At 51.2% G+C, this 14,569-nt stretch overlaps 1 protein-coding gene across 4 annotated transcripts in view; it reads right to left on the bottom strand.

The window, feature by feature from the left end:
• Phactr3 (phosphatase and actin regulator 3) overlaps nt 1-14,569 on the bottom strand; it is a 228,495-nt gene that overhangs the window by 176,618 nt on the left and 37,308 nt on the right. The window contains exon 1 of one of the 4 annotated variants that reach the window (XM_013116588.3): nt 1,657-1,783. The exons of 2 other annotated variants lie outside the window; for them this stretch is intronic. Coding sequence is in view for 1 of the 2 variants with exons in the window: in XM_013116587.3 (XP_012972041.1) it covers nt 1,620-1,680 (61 nt within the window). In the remaining variant the exon portion in view is untranslated. Of the gene's footprint in view, nt 1-1,619; nt 1,784-14,569 lie in introns of those variants that run through there. One more of the 4 variants, XM_013116587.3, reaches the window with a different exon arrangement.

The raw sequence follows: 14,569 nt of genomic DNA, 5'->3' as shown, positions 1-14,569 counted from the left end.
AACCTCCATCTGTGTGTTCTGAATAATTGATCACACGATCCATTAACCTCCACACGGTGACCACCCAAGAAACCACAGTCTAAAGCCACAGGAAGTAATAAATTGTGGGGACGGGCCCTTCTTCACTAAAATTAAATGCATCATTAGCAGCTCCCAAGAATATCTTCACCGACTTAGAAACCCTCCGTGACGCACGGACCCAGGTTATCACGAAAGCACGCAGACAAGCCCATTTCATAAAGCCTTCCCTTGCGACCGGAGCTGTGACCTCAGTACCCATGATGTCTTCCAACATCAGACAGCTCCTCCTTCCTGCTGCAGAGGCAGCACTCACTGGCCTCGCCCCTGCCAGCTCCCACACATTCCTCTATGGACATTATGGAAAGCCTTAGGAAGTCTCAGCTAAGGGGGAACCCCAGAATCTGGCAGGTAAGATGAGGTACATGGAATCTCCCTGGTGGGGAAGGTGAGGTTATATGGGGTCTCCCTGGGGCTGAGTACATGCTTGCAGGAGGGTGGTAAGGCATGGGAAAGCAGGTGGCCTTTGGATTCTATCCCCCAAAGGCTGCCATCAGCTCTGTGGTCTGGGAAGGGTGACATCAATCCTCCAAGTACCCACAGGAGTGGGAAATGAACAGGACCCCAAGTCAGTGGATGTTGAGTATAAAGACATACCCAGAGTACATCCACTCGGGGCATCGCTCAATTCGGAACCCTAAATAATGCATTGGGAACCAGACCCTGTGTCCCCTAAGCTTGTCTTTCCTTTGGACCACGTCTTGTTATTCCCCCAGCCAGGGAATAGTGACACCCACACAGGACAAATTCATCAATGTAATCAAGATAATTCCCCCACGGGCATGATCAGCCTTCCAAGTGATTCTGGATTCTGTCTAGTTTACAATGACAACTAACCATCATGGGCTGCACCCATTTTCAGGCGTGCTCCACAAGTCCTGGGAAGCATAGGCCACCATCCCAGTTCAATGACTTCTCTTGAGAGAGAAAATAATTACCTCCCAAAGGTTCTCTCTAATGTTCTGGAAGAAACTCTCAAAGTCACGTGCCCATCGCTGAAGACCCAATCACACAGCTGAGAGAGACAGCAGAGAATGATAATCACTTCCACACCAGGGAGACAGGAGGGGGCATGCTATCTCACACACAGGCACTGAGGGATGGGGTGGACAGGACCTCCTCTAGCTCTGAACAACCCCCGCCACACACACACACACACACACACACACACACACACACACACACACACACACACACACACACACTGGGGAAAAGTGAGAAGCTGTTGCAAGGATTGTGGCTTCTACGTGATTACGACGACTTTGTAGGCAAAGAAGATCGGGAAGTGTTGACAATACCGGAAAGAGAAGCCACATGGGTGGCTGAGCAAGGTGGCAAACATCCGGGGGTCACAGCACTCGGGAGGCTGAGTTGGGAAGATTGCCCGTCTGAGGGTCAGCCATGGGTATGTAGCAAGACCCTGTCTCCAAAAATAAGTCATAGCACGCATATGTTCTTGCAGCTAGCTGCCACTCCTCAGCTCAGCACCCCCCCCATCCCCTTCCTCCCCGGTCTCACCACCATAGCCTCGGGTCCCACACCTGAAGAGCTGTGGAGGATCTGCCGGCACACACTCACCCACAGGCGGGTCTCAGAGCCCATGAGAAGCCCAGGGAAACAGCCTGATCCTCTTGCCCATTTTGCGTGTCTTTGTATCCGTGTTGCCTTTGCCAAGGAGGCCACGGCTAAGAACAGGGCCGCTTTCTCCCACAGCTCCGGCCAGGCCCCTGCACGTGGCTGCTCGGAGCCCTGCTCCCAGGCAAAAGCCTCATTCACATGCCGGCTCCCGGAAACTGGCTCTCTGTGAAACGCCTAATTTTCAGTTCCCTCCATTGCTTGCTATTCCGTGGTGTCCCTGGCCTGCTCAACGACAAGCCTTGTCGACCAGAAGCACAAAGCTGCCTTTGCCTAGGAGCCAAGAGCAGGGATGAGGGGAGCCGCAGCTGAGGAAACCTCTTTCCCCACCACCCTGACTGGTCCTATTCTTCTCCTGCGCACTGGGGGTCACCCTGCCAGGGAGTGTGCACAGCTCGGAACTCCCAAGGACCTTGTGCCTGGCAAGCAGAGAGGGTAAATAAATCTTGGGGAGAGGGACTAGGAAGGAAACACAATACCAGGGAACAGTGCTCTGAAGTGGGTCCCCTGAGTATCAAACTTCTAAGCTAAAGACTCAAGGGGTAGGGACTTCCCCTGACACTTGGGGGCAAGATGTTAACTGAGTAGGGCTTGCTAAAAACGGGGTGGGTAAAAGGATGGGTTGATCAATGGATGACAGATGCATAGGCGATACGTAGCAGACAGACAGAGAGTATATAGACAGACGGACATATACAAACGTATACATGCATAGATGGTAGACACGGGAATGATTGACAGATACACAGATGACAGATAAGACAGGTATCAGACAGACAGACAGACATATGGTAAGTAGATAAATGATAGATAATAGATAGCAGATAGATCTGTGTGGGTTCTATAGAGGTGGACAGTAGACAGGTATTTAGGTAGGTAGATGATTGATAGGTAGATAATAGGTAGTAGATAGGTGATGAGATACATATATGCAAACAAACATGTGTATATATAGGTAATAGATATATATACATAGACACATAGATAATTGATAGGTAGATAAAATAAATAAATAGATGATAGATAAAAGATAGAGGATAAGGAACAGACAACCAAACTAATATCTACCTGAATCCTCTAAGAATTCATGTATTAGAATCCTGGTCCCCGTGAACAGAGTTAAGAAACAAGACACCTGGGAAGTGACCATTTCCTGATGGTGCAGCCCTCACAGAAGATTAGCCTGACACTGGCTCCGTGGGACATCTAGGGAGTACCTCTGTTAGAAAGCAAACCGTCTCTGTCCTACTTGCTACACATTGTCATCACCATCATGGTGACCACGATGAGCCCTGGCCATGCCTGAATGCAGCAAAGGCTGGGCAGGCTGTGACATGATGTCGCTTTCATGGACATCAAGCCCCCAGAAGCATGACCCAAACAGACTTTTTTCTTTATAAATCCAGCATGCAACTGTTCAGATGGACAGAGAGACACTATTAAAAGGAAAGTGCAGCTGAGCTGAAGACATGGGTGTGGATGTGGGTATCACGGGGCATGCCCAGATGCTTGCCTTTTAGATCCTGCCAAGTTGACAATCAAATCAGCCTTCACAAATATCCTCTTACGCCCTGCCCAGGTTTGGTTCTCAAGTTGCCCTGGTCTTTTCTGATGCTGGCATCTGCCGTAGGAACCGACACACCTTTGTTCATCATCGTAGCCTGACAGGAGTAGTCATAGATGTTGCTGGAATAGCTTCCAAATCCCGCAGGTCAGAGCATGCTCACAGAGAAAGCCTACAGGACCCACAGGAGGGAGCGTGCACACCCGAACCTGGGGCAAAGGGGGAGAAGGTTAGAAGCCAGAGCTGGGCAGTGACCAGGCCAAGGTAACCAGAGGGGAAGGTGGGGTCAGTACCTCCATTACCCACAACCACATAATCTTAAGTGAGTTCTCAGCAGCAGCACCTTTGGGCCAGGGCAGAAATTAACTGGGATATTCCCATTTCTGCAACTGCCTAGAGGAGAGCGCGGGACCAGGAGGTAACTCGTGCACCACGGCTGATGTCTCTGAGTCACTCTCCTCTGTGAGCCCTTCATCACCTCCCAAAACAGGAGCCAATAGTAAACTCCCCAGAGCACAAAAGCCATGAGCCAGCCTCAAGCCAGCCGAGGCCTCCACAGAGCTGGCACAGAGCCGGCTGGAGTCCCATGCGGACCTAGGGTGAGGTGGCATGGCCACGGAGGTAGGCAGAACTCACAAGGAACACACGGGGGAAAGGAGCCTGATGCATGCTTGGGGCTCCACGGACAGGGAGCAGACAGAGGGAGACTCACAATGGAGTTCCAGGTTGAAGTCCCCTCTAAATGGCCCATCAGCCACCCTCACAGCTGCCGGGGCCTGTGGAAGCACCAAGAGGAAGGGTCCCGGCAGGAGGACAAACAGATGCCCGTGAAGCCTGCAGTAGAGAGAGTTCTCCCCGGAAGCTGAAAGGCATCTGAGTGGAGTGTGGGCTTCAGTTTACAGCCACACCTCAGCCATGGCTGAGAGTGTGGGGGTAGGGGTGGGGGAGGGGCACACAGACGAAAGCCCTAACCATAATGAATGTCAGAAACGGGGGAAGGGCATGGGCTACAAGGGGACTTTTCTCTTCTCTCTTTATAGCACTTCTGTAAGACAAAAACTGTCGTCTAAGGTTTAGATGATTTTTAAAAAACTATTCATGGGGATATCTTTGTACATATGTTTCTCTTAACGGGTTGATGAATAAATTGCTGTGGTCAACGAGGCAGGAAGATGGGTGGGTCTAGGAGATGAGGAGGACTCCGGGAGGTGTGTAGGCAGAGAGCAGTGGAGATATAGGACGCCAGAGGAGTAAGAGGTCCTTGGGCCTTTCTCCGGTAAGATAAGACCATGTGGAAATACTTAGATTAATAGAAATGGGTTTAGTGATTAAGACAGAGCTAGCCAATAAGAAGCCCAAGCCAATGGTCAACAGTATTATAACACAGCATCTGTGTGTTCATTTGGGGCTGACGCGGCTCTGGGGCCAGGTTGGCGGGAAAGAATACTCATTAAAAAAAATTACTCTTTTATATCAGGCTGAGTTAGAGTCTACCAAGTCAGTTCAGTGCTGGGGACACGTGTTCCGCAGATGGGACCAGTAGAGGGGACCTGGGCACCTGAAGTGTTCACATAGGGCAGAGCTGTGCAGGCCATTTATCCTTACCCAAGTTATTGGCAGAGATTCCTGCAGTGTTCTCAGGCCCCCGGTGACATATGCTGGCCCTGTCTAGTCCCTGGTGTGGGGTTTGACACACAGTTCCCAACGCAGGGTGAAAGCAGGGGCTTAGCCAAGACTCAATACACCACCTGCCTGTGGGATGTCCAAGGTACATAAGTCTGTGTGCCACCAGATCCCTTCCCAAAAGGGTCTCGGAATGGGGGAAGCTGCTGGGGGAACTGACGGCTCTCCTGAGCCCCTCATACCATCTTCGTGAAGTCCATGTTCTGGGAACCTGTCCTTCTCATCGAATGGCAGACCCGTGAGACTGAACAAGGGAGGGCACACCCAGAAAGTGAGGGAGCCCTGTCCACAGGCACAGAACCAATGTGAAGGTTCGCTCCAAGGTCCCATCAGGACAGCACGCTGGACGCAGCAGTGACAGCAAAGGACTATTCCATGTGACGAAACAGCAAGAATCAGCTGTAAATAAAAGTCACCGAGTGCATGGACAGTCAGGGCATCGTCCCAGAGTCAGAATTATAGGCTAGATGACCCAGGGGCTTGGGGTTTATATCTGAAGAGGAGGGACAAAAGTGTTCGACCTGTGGGATGTGGCACCCCCTGCAAGTAGATGGTGCTAGGGTCCAGGTGAACTTCCAGCTGCTGTGTCCCCAAGGGACTGATGGCCGAGCAGCTAGGACGGGCATGCAGATGTCAGGGGAACCTGAGACACTGAATTCAGTTTGTCTCCTTCCTGCAAATCCCTGCCAGGACATCAGGAGGAGGCAGGGGAAACTCAGATAAGATGTGTGAACAGTTTGAATCGGCACGGCCCCCGTAGACTCATGTGTTTGAAACTTGGCACATACGAAGTGGTATGGTCTAGGTGGAAGAAATGTGTCACTCTGGGGGGATGGACTTTGAGGTCTCCTATGCTTAAGCTGTACCCAGTGTGACACACAGTCTCCTGCTGCTGCCTGTGGATCGAGATGGAGGACTCTGAGCTCCTTCTCCAGCCCCATGTCTGCCTGTGCACGGTCATACTTCCCGCCATGATGATAGTGGACTAAACCTCTGAAACTGTAAGCTGGCCCCAATTAAATGCTCTCCTTTATAAGAACTGCCACGGTCACGGTGTCTCGTCACAGCAGTAGAAACCCTAACTAAGACAACCACTTACTAGGTCTGTGGAGCTGGGAGGAACAACACCCTGTGTATGCTATGGGGCTGCTGATCCGCAGCCCTACCCTGAGACCTCAAGTTTTCCCGAGTGAAGCGAGTGCAGTTGCAATCCCTCCTGTTAGTCCCCAGCTCTCAGAACAAACACATAGCAACCATGCATTAGCCCATGGCTCTATGGAAGAAAGCCTGGGCTCTCACATCCCAGGCTGAAGTCAAAGTCACCAGTTTGCATTTTCGGCGGGACCTGGGAAGAGTCTGTCTCTACACTTACTCAGGGCTTGGGTCAAAGCTCAGTTGCCTATGGCCGTGTTCCCCCGTCAACAGCCAGCAGGATCCAGGCTAAGCAATAGTGGCCCCAAGACTTTCAGTGTGGTCCAATTGCCAACAGATCAGCCCCACATCCCAGAAGAAGAACTTCATCCAACATCTAAGTCCAGGCTCCCAAAGTTCATTGTGGTCTAGAGAATCCCTTCCCAGGTCAGAACACCCAGCCTATCTAGCCATCAGCCTCTTGTATCCTAAAGAAGACACTGCTGCCCTTTGTGTGGGATTCAGGCCCCACAATTACCTCCACGTTCTTGCTGGGAAAAGCCCTTGGCTTCACCCCAGTGTGCCCAAATATCACACAGATAGTTCAGGGAACACATCACCCCCTCTTCTTCCTAACAAGCCAGGGTCTCAATTCTCTCCTAGGCATGTCAGAAACTCTGTGAGTTGGACATTTTGCCCTGTGGACTCAAGTCCAAGCCATCCCTCCTTACTCTGCAGCTACCTCAGAACCCTTGACAAGGGGAAGGTCTTGGAAATACATGCATCAGACTCACTGTGTCAGTGGTGCCATGCGGCGCGCACAGCGCCTCTCCCTGGTCTTCCATGCTCTCACTTAGAGGGGACCATCATCCCTCGCTCCAAGAAGGCCCTGCACAGCCAGGTTCTAGCTTCTCTCCCCCCACCATACCATGCACCTCTCCACGCTCTCCAACTAGATGCTTCTGCTGCTCAAACACCCCACGCTCGCTCTCTCCTCCTGCAGGACTTTTTGCAAGTGATCTCTTGGCCCCCACACGTTTCTCTTTCCCTTTCCTCTTACAGTGGCTCCCCAGCCTGCCTTTTGCTTCTTCAAGTGATCTCCCCAACCCCGGGGAACCTCCCCAGCTTGAAGCGTAGGCTGGAATCTGTGCTTCCTGTACAGCAGCAGGGCAAGCTCCCTTCAGCTCGACGGTACAGCCCACCACCTATGCCAAGCCCACCAGAGCCCTCCCCCCAATAGACTACACCCACTGCACGAAGGTGGGTTTCCTCACTGCACATGCCCCATGCCCTGCAGCATGCCGGGTACTGTAATTGGCTCAGAGTGTGCCGTGCCGGGAGGGAGAAGGACAGGGACCACGCGTGCAGTCTGCTGAGCCGCACTGCTGCTATCCGTGTCTGTCTTTTTCCTTCCTCCCAGACTCTCAATGGCGAGGGAGGCTGCCTAGTCCTGTCTCCAAGAAGGGCCGGGGTCAGAAATGTCACCCGTGAAATTCTATCAGAGACCAAGGCTGCTGAAGGAAAGGGTCCTGCCAAAGGTCACCGAGATGAGGCTGCCAGCTCAAGCCCAGCAGCGATGGAGGGACAGAGCACACACTCCCCCAGGAGAACAGCTGCTCTCTGAACATCCTCCTGGAATAAACTGGGATCTGCTCATCTTTAAAAAAAAGGCCACAGGGAGACTAATTATCCACAAATGTGCTGGCCTGTTTTAGCAATATGTGTGAGTGCTAAGCCATGCTCTGAGCCCCCCCTGCCACCACTTTTCCCAGCTCCCGGAATTTCCAGCAGTGTCACACCATTTAGCCTCGGGCCACCGTCACCGTGAGGTTGGTGACTTAACCTTTCTAATTCTCTTTTCCTTCCCCTGTTTTGCTTTTCTTCTGTCACTGTGTGAACGGAGAGCTAAGAAGGGGCAACCTGGACAAATGCCGCTGGTGCACATTAGGTCCAGGCGCGGTGTTGAGCAAGGGCGAGGCGGTTGAGCGCTGAGGATGGGGCTTGGGGCAGCCAAAAACCAACCCTGAGACAGAGGGTGCCGGACTATGCCAGGAAGTGGGACGACTTGGGAAGACATTACAGACGATCAAATCCGAGCAACCACACTGCTTGGAATCATTATCTGAGGGGCCAGATAGGTCACATGAGTGTCCCAAGGTTGACAAAAAGGACGCTGACTTCTCCCATCCGCCAGAGAGCCTACCAGACCAGGCCGACTGAAGCACAGGGCAGCATGCTTGGGCGATCATGTGATGTGTCAGCAAACACCCCCAACCACTCGCCTTCACATGGAGAACAAGGAGAGAAGGACTCTTAGAATATGGGCCAGGCCAGAGTGCAAGGCACCCTGCAAAGGGACACTCTTTTAGAGCCCAGCACCAACCTCAGAACCCAAGGGGCTCGTGGCCAACGGGGCCAGTCTCAGCCTACAGCACTAGCTGCCCTATGACCTCGGTGTCCTGGTTCTCCTAGGAGAATGAGAGCTAATGCCTCGAAGGAGGGGTCCCCTGTGCACCCATTTTGCTCCAAATGGATTTGAGAGTTTCTTGAGGGAGGTTGGACTTTCCTTGGCAGCAGTGAGCAATCCCGGTGACCCGCGGGGACTGGAGCATCTGGAAGTTCAGGGTATTCTGTGGATCACACAGGAAGGTTTATAGGAGACACTCCCGGCCTGCAGCGGGAGCTCTCCCCTGGAGACAGGAGAGACTGCAGACGACTCACAGGGCCTGGGCTAGTCCTGAGTTCAAGGCACTGTGCACAATAAACAAACTGGGCTTCTAAGAGACCCTCACTCTGCAAGTGTGGAAACCAAGACTCAGAGAGCGACCACAGTGAACGGTCGATAGGAAAACCCAGACATTCTGACCCCAGAGCCTATGCTTTCTGCCCATGGCCATCAGGGCCTGGCCAGTGCTCCCCATCCAAGATGACAGGAGATCCCAAGATGGAACTGACTACAGGAGCCCACAGGGCAGCTTGCTGGGGGGTCTGCAGCACAAGTCAGACTTATCAGCCTCTCCCTGTGACCATCAGAGGGACGCAATGGACAATCTTCCCCTGACCTAAAGCTGGCCCATGCGTTAGCTCTAGTTGAATCTGCAGGAGGGAATGCTGCAGTTGGCCCTGAAAGGTCCTGTGTGTTTATTTCCACCCCTGCCCAAGACAGACATTGCTGGGCTGGACCACAGACCTCAGATAGGTGGTAGACACGTAGAGAATAGTCACATCTGAGCCCAATCTAGACCGCCCATCCTAGCAGCTCACGGACACCGCAGGCCTGGAAGTGTGCTACTGTAGGCCACTGCGTACTAGGGTATTTCCGCAAGTCTGTAACATTGCAGAGGAGGGCCAGATATGATACCAAAAAGGGTGGACTAGAGTGTCTGGCGTGCGTCACATGCATAGCCCGTCATTTTGCCTACAGGTACTCTATCCAGACAAGGAAGCTCTAGGCTGTGTGGCCCTCTTCACGGCACCCCCGCCCCACTCTCCATGCACACACGTGTAAACATAAGCTGGTAGAGAAATAACCCTCGATGGACCACGGACCCGTGTGATAACCAGCAAGCGTCTGCATCACGCTGGTGCCTCCATCACCTGTATCTCCCAGGAAACGCCTTCAGGGTCTTTCTATATTTCAATTATCTGTCACTATGCCATTAGCAATACTTTAGACCCATCTCCTTTTTCATTAGAATATATTTGATTTAAAAAAAAAACTATCCAGACCTCCCTGGGTTTCCAAAGAGGCTGATCTAGGACCACAACCCAGAGACGCTCAAGTCCCTGACATCAAATGGTGTTGGTCTGCCTAGAACCCATCTGTCTTCCTGGGTACTTTAAGTCCTCTCTAGAGGACTCATGGTGCCAGACGCACTGCAAATTCGATGCTAATCGTTGCTGTACCACGTTGCCGAGAGAATAGTGTCCAATTTTAAAGTTTGCAAAGGGGCCAGGAAGACGGCTCAGCAGATGAGGGCTCAAGCTGGACCACCCGAGTTGGCCTCACAAAGTAGAAGAGGAGGGCCAGCACTGAGTTTTCCTCTGGCTATCCACATGGGCAAGCTGTCTGTGCATAGCCAAACAACTGCAGTCCTAGTGTCCAGGAGAGGGTGGATCCCTGCAGCTCACCAGACAAATAACCCCTAAGTGCTGGGTTCAGTGACCAAGCCTTCCCAAAAAGACAGGGAGAGGAGCCATTCAGAAAGATGCCCCATGTCGACCCCTGGCATCCACACAAACATGCACAACACACACACACCAAAAGCAGTTGGTAAGAGCTTGGGACCTAGCTATCTGTGAGCCCTTGCCAGCCACTCACAAAAATCTGGGTTTCCCTACAGATAGCCCTCATCCCTGTGTACACACAGGGCATAAGAGAATAAAGCCTGTGGCTAGCGCTGGCACACCCCTCAGAGCAGGAGCAGAGACAGTCCTAGGGCTGCAAGCACATGACAGGATGTCTTCAGAGAAGACCCAAGGGAAGGTCAGCAGCTTGCATAATCTGAAAAGAAAAACATTAATCCCAGAATCAGCTCCACCTAAGCCAAGGCTCTCCTCCAAATAGAACCCAGAAGATGATTTATGGCCTCTCCCCTGACTTTAATTAAATCCTCGGGATGATTCCTATCTGCATGTAGATACAAATGTTCAAGAAGGAACACAGAGGAGAAGGGATAATAATAATAATGACAATAATAATAAAATAGCAACATGGTTCATCAGCAAAAATATTGAGACAGCCAAATGTCTGGACAACTTTTGAAAAGAGTTCTGTTCAAAACAATTGTATAATACACTCATTTGTCAAGTGGTCCAGACGCGGCTCCTACACTCTCCTCATTTTTTTGGTAGAGCCATTATGTATCCTCCAACTAACCACTGTCAAAGCCAATTGATGTGTCCGCGAGGGAGGGTGGGCTGCCAAGCTTCATATGCAAATGATGGGCATCTGTGCCCAAACTAATAAGACTTCAATGTCTTCAGGAACATGATCTTACAAGACGATGGCTAATATTACCTGCAGTTGCCACACGGTGCCTGAACACGTACGTGGCCACATGTGGGTCAGCCCCCAGCTCTTTGAGGGGCAACTGAAGGGAGTTTCATTGCCACCTGGGCCACAAGAAGTGTCCACAAGCTCATTTCCCTCCAATCACTGGTCACTTAGACTGTACTCTGGCAGAAACAGTGTCGTCTCCCATCCCCCACCCCCGCCGTCTTGTTCCCTGGATAAACTAAGTGAAATTTGGATGTGTATAATGTCCAGATCTGGATCCTACAGTCTGACCCAAGCTTAGAGTTCTTAGAAATGTCATCAAACAGAAAAACGGTGTCATCACTCCCATGCAAGCCACAAGCCCAGGCTAATAACCAACATCGTTTGCTTTGGTCGTGTGCTTTAGCTAGAGTTTCTTGTAGTCAGATTTGTCTTTGGGCTGCCAGCTCACAAATAATGACACACAGAATTCTCACTAATTTTGAAAGCTTGGCATTAGCTTAGGTGTGTTCCACTAGCTCTTATAACTTAAATTAGCCCACATTTTTATTAATCTGTGCTCTACCACATGGCTTTGACCTCTCTCCCATTTCAAGGGTTTGACTTGTCCCCTGTCTCCACGGCATCTTTTGAGTGCCAAGATTCATCTCCTACTTCCTCTATCTCTCTGCCAGGAAGTCCCACCTATACCCCCTGCCTAGTTGTTGCTGCTCAGTTGTTGCTTTTTTTTATTAGACAAATCACAACAATGTATCTTCACACAGTATACAAATATCTCACACTTCCCCTTCTTGTCTAAATAAAAAAGGAAAGGTTTTCAGTCTCTATTGCTGTGACAAAAATGTCACGACCTAAAAAGCAAGGCGGGGAAGAAAGGATGTATTCAGTTTACAATTCCACATCACAGTTCATCACCAAAGGAAGTCAGGACGACAGGAACTCAAGCAGGGCAGGGATCCTGGAGGCAGGAGCTGATGCAGAGGCCATGGAGGGGTGCTGCTCACTGGCTCACTCCTCATGGCACACTCAGCCTGCTTTCTTATAGAACCCAGGACCACCAGCCCAGGATGGCCCCACCCACAATGGGCTGGGCCCTCCCGCAGGAGTAACTGATTAAGACAACGCCTTATAGCTGGGTCTTATGGAGGCGTTTTCTCGATTGAGATTCCATCCTCTCAGACGACTCTAGGTGGTGTAAGTGGACACTAAGAGTAGCCAGCAGAGTCGCGTGACGTATTATTTTTAATCTGACGCGGGGGATCACAGCTGAGTGAATCCCCGCCCCTCTTCTATACTGCTTCCTCCTAGTTCTTTGTAGCAAACCTGGGACCTCACAGGTAAGCGCTCTAGCACTGAGCCACAACCTCAGCCCCGCACTTGCCCCTGCTAGGGGCCTCAATTTACTATTCTACTATCAAACTCAAAACCAACAAAAGACTACGTTTCCCAACATCCCTTGCAGCTGGGAGTGGCCATTCCAGGCCCTTCTCATCAAACAAGTATACATGGATGGATGTCACTATAAGGGCTCCAAGAAGTCCCAGTCGCACCCAACATTTGGCACCCTATGCCTTTCACCGACCTCTTCATCCGTCCAAACGTTCACTGGTCTCTGGAGGCAGAAGAGCAATGCTGTGCCAGAGCATTGTAAGAAGGATGCAGAGCCGTTTCCCTGCCCCAGGGAAGGCCCTAGTCTAATTTATTTAAGCTACCACCTCAAAACAAGTCAATATTAACAAAAATCACACCTTCCATAGGAATCTGGACTACCAAAACAGTTCCTGAAACAGACTGGACACCGGGGCCACTACTTCACAGAATAACCTTCACCTCTATAACAGGCTACTTTCCTTGACTCTGGAGCCCCGTAGACATAAATACCTATAGACACTATAGGGAATAACGGATCTCACATGCTTAGTTAGAAGGAAGCTGCCTCCACTCTTGTGGTAGCCCCATCGATGTACTCTGTCCCCAGGGGACAGAAAGAACCCGGGACACCCAGCCTGCACAACCACCAGTGCTTAAGGCTGCAGTCTGCACTGTGACACCCTCCTTGCGTCTCCAGAGCAGGCTCCTTCCCTAGAAGTCACGGCGCACTTGCGAAGAAAACAAGCTCTTCACAGCAAAACAGCCTGTGAAGACACATCCAAGTGTCACTCACAGACAGCCCATAGCTGTTAGGACAGAGGATAAAGTTGGGAGGGGGAGGGCAGAGGGGAGGGGGGTGGAACTCAGGGAGCAGACAAAAGCAGGTACAGTTCTCACGCTCACACGACAAGCAGCAGTTTAGAGGAAAGACCCAGCAAGGGCGCAGAGGTGACGGCAAAGCTATTGGAGCCACTGGCTGGGAGTCAGCTGTCCATACACCATGAGGCTTTGACATATGGAGGACCAGAATCCAGAAAAGAACCTTCTCCATCATCTTGTCATCATCGATTGAAATGAGCCCTTGACCCTAAAGGACGCTGTTCCCAAACCCTGGGACAGAGCCAGGCACCAGGGGATTGGAATGGGCCACACATGGTCCACCTCAGGCTCCCACCTTCCTCCTACTGGTTCATAGCCTCCCCAAACTTGCTAAAGACAGATGGGAACATTCCGGGAGATGATGGGATTTGGGGAAGCCTAATAACTATGTCCCCAAATTTCCTTACTGTGGACTAACAGAATTCTCTAATACTTGCCTAGATGTTAGATCATAGCTATTACCATTACACCTTTTCCTCACTAGTAAGGGTGGAACCTGGGACCTTATGCATGCTTGACAAATATGTTACCTGTCCAACACTGGGAAGCTAGCTGAATTGAAATAAATTAATCCTGTGGAAATAATTTTTGTGTGTGTGCTTAGGAATTCCCCCTTAAAGATGACATAACCAGACCAAGGTGGGGGGGATGAGAATCCCTCCAGCAGGAGAGTCAAGGACCACACTGAAACATATTGCTATGTCTGCCAACCAACCCTGGGGGCCCTGTAGGCCCTCCCTTCAGAGAGCTTCCAGGCCAGAGCGGCACTGCTCAGCAAAGCTGTGGGCAGACTAGAATGTTCCAGAGTGTTATGCATCTGCAGTCTCCAACATGTAGACCACAGTGCCGAGTGGCCACCGAGCACTTGAAAAGTGACTGGCACAAAGTGGGGATACGCCATTGTCATCTTAACTTACCACGTTTCACTTGGCATTAAGATGCCACCCGCACCTGGTTAGATCAGGCTGCAGCGATGGTTAGATCACAATGCGCTCGTGAAACAGATAGCAATCGAACGGCGAAGGGTAGAGGGGGATGGGGGCTGTGCGACCAGGAAGATGTCAGACAGAAAGGGAGCAACACTCTGACATGTTGGCATCCAACACACTAGCACTAATCAGCCATGGCCGATACCTGTAGCACAGCTCACGGCCGCCAGCTTCTGTGTGCGGAGACAAGGGGCAGGGATTTCAGAGGTGTCCAAACACATTCCGTGTGGACGCCTACCA

Source organism: Mesocricetus auratus, unplaced genomic scaffold (genome assembly GCF_017639785.1).
Source record: "Mesocricetus auratus isolate SY011 unplaced genomic scaffold, BCM_Maur_2.0 Super-Scaffold_100028, whole genome shotgun sequence".
NCBI lineage: Eukaryota > Metazoa > Chordata > Mammalia > Rodentia > Cricetidae > Mesocricetus > Mesocricetus auratus.
This window is presented reverse-complemented; position numbering and strand designations above follow the sequence as displayed.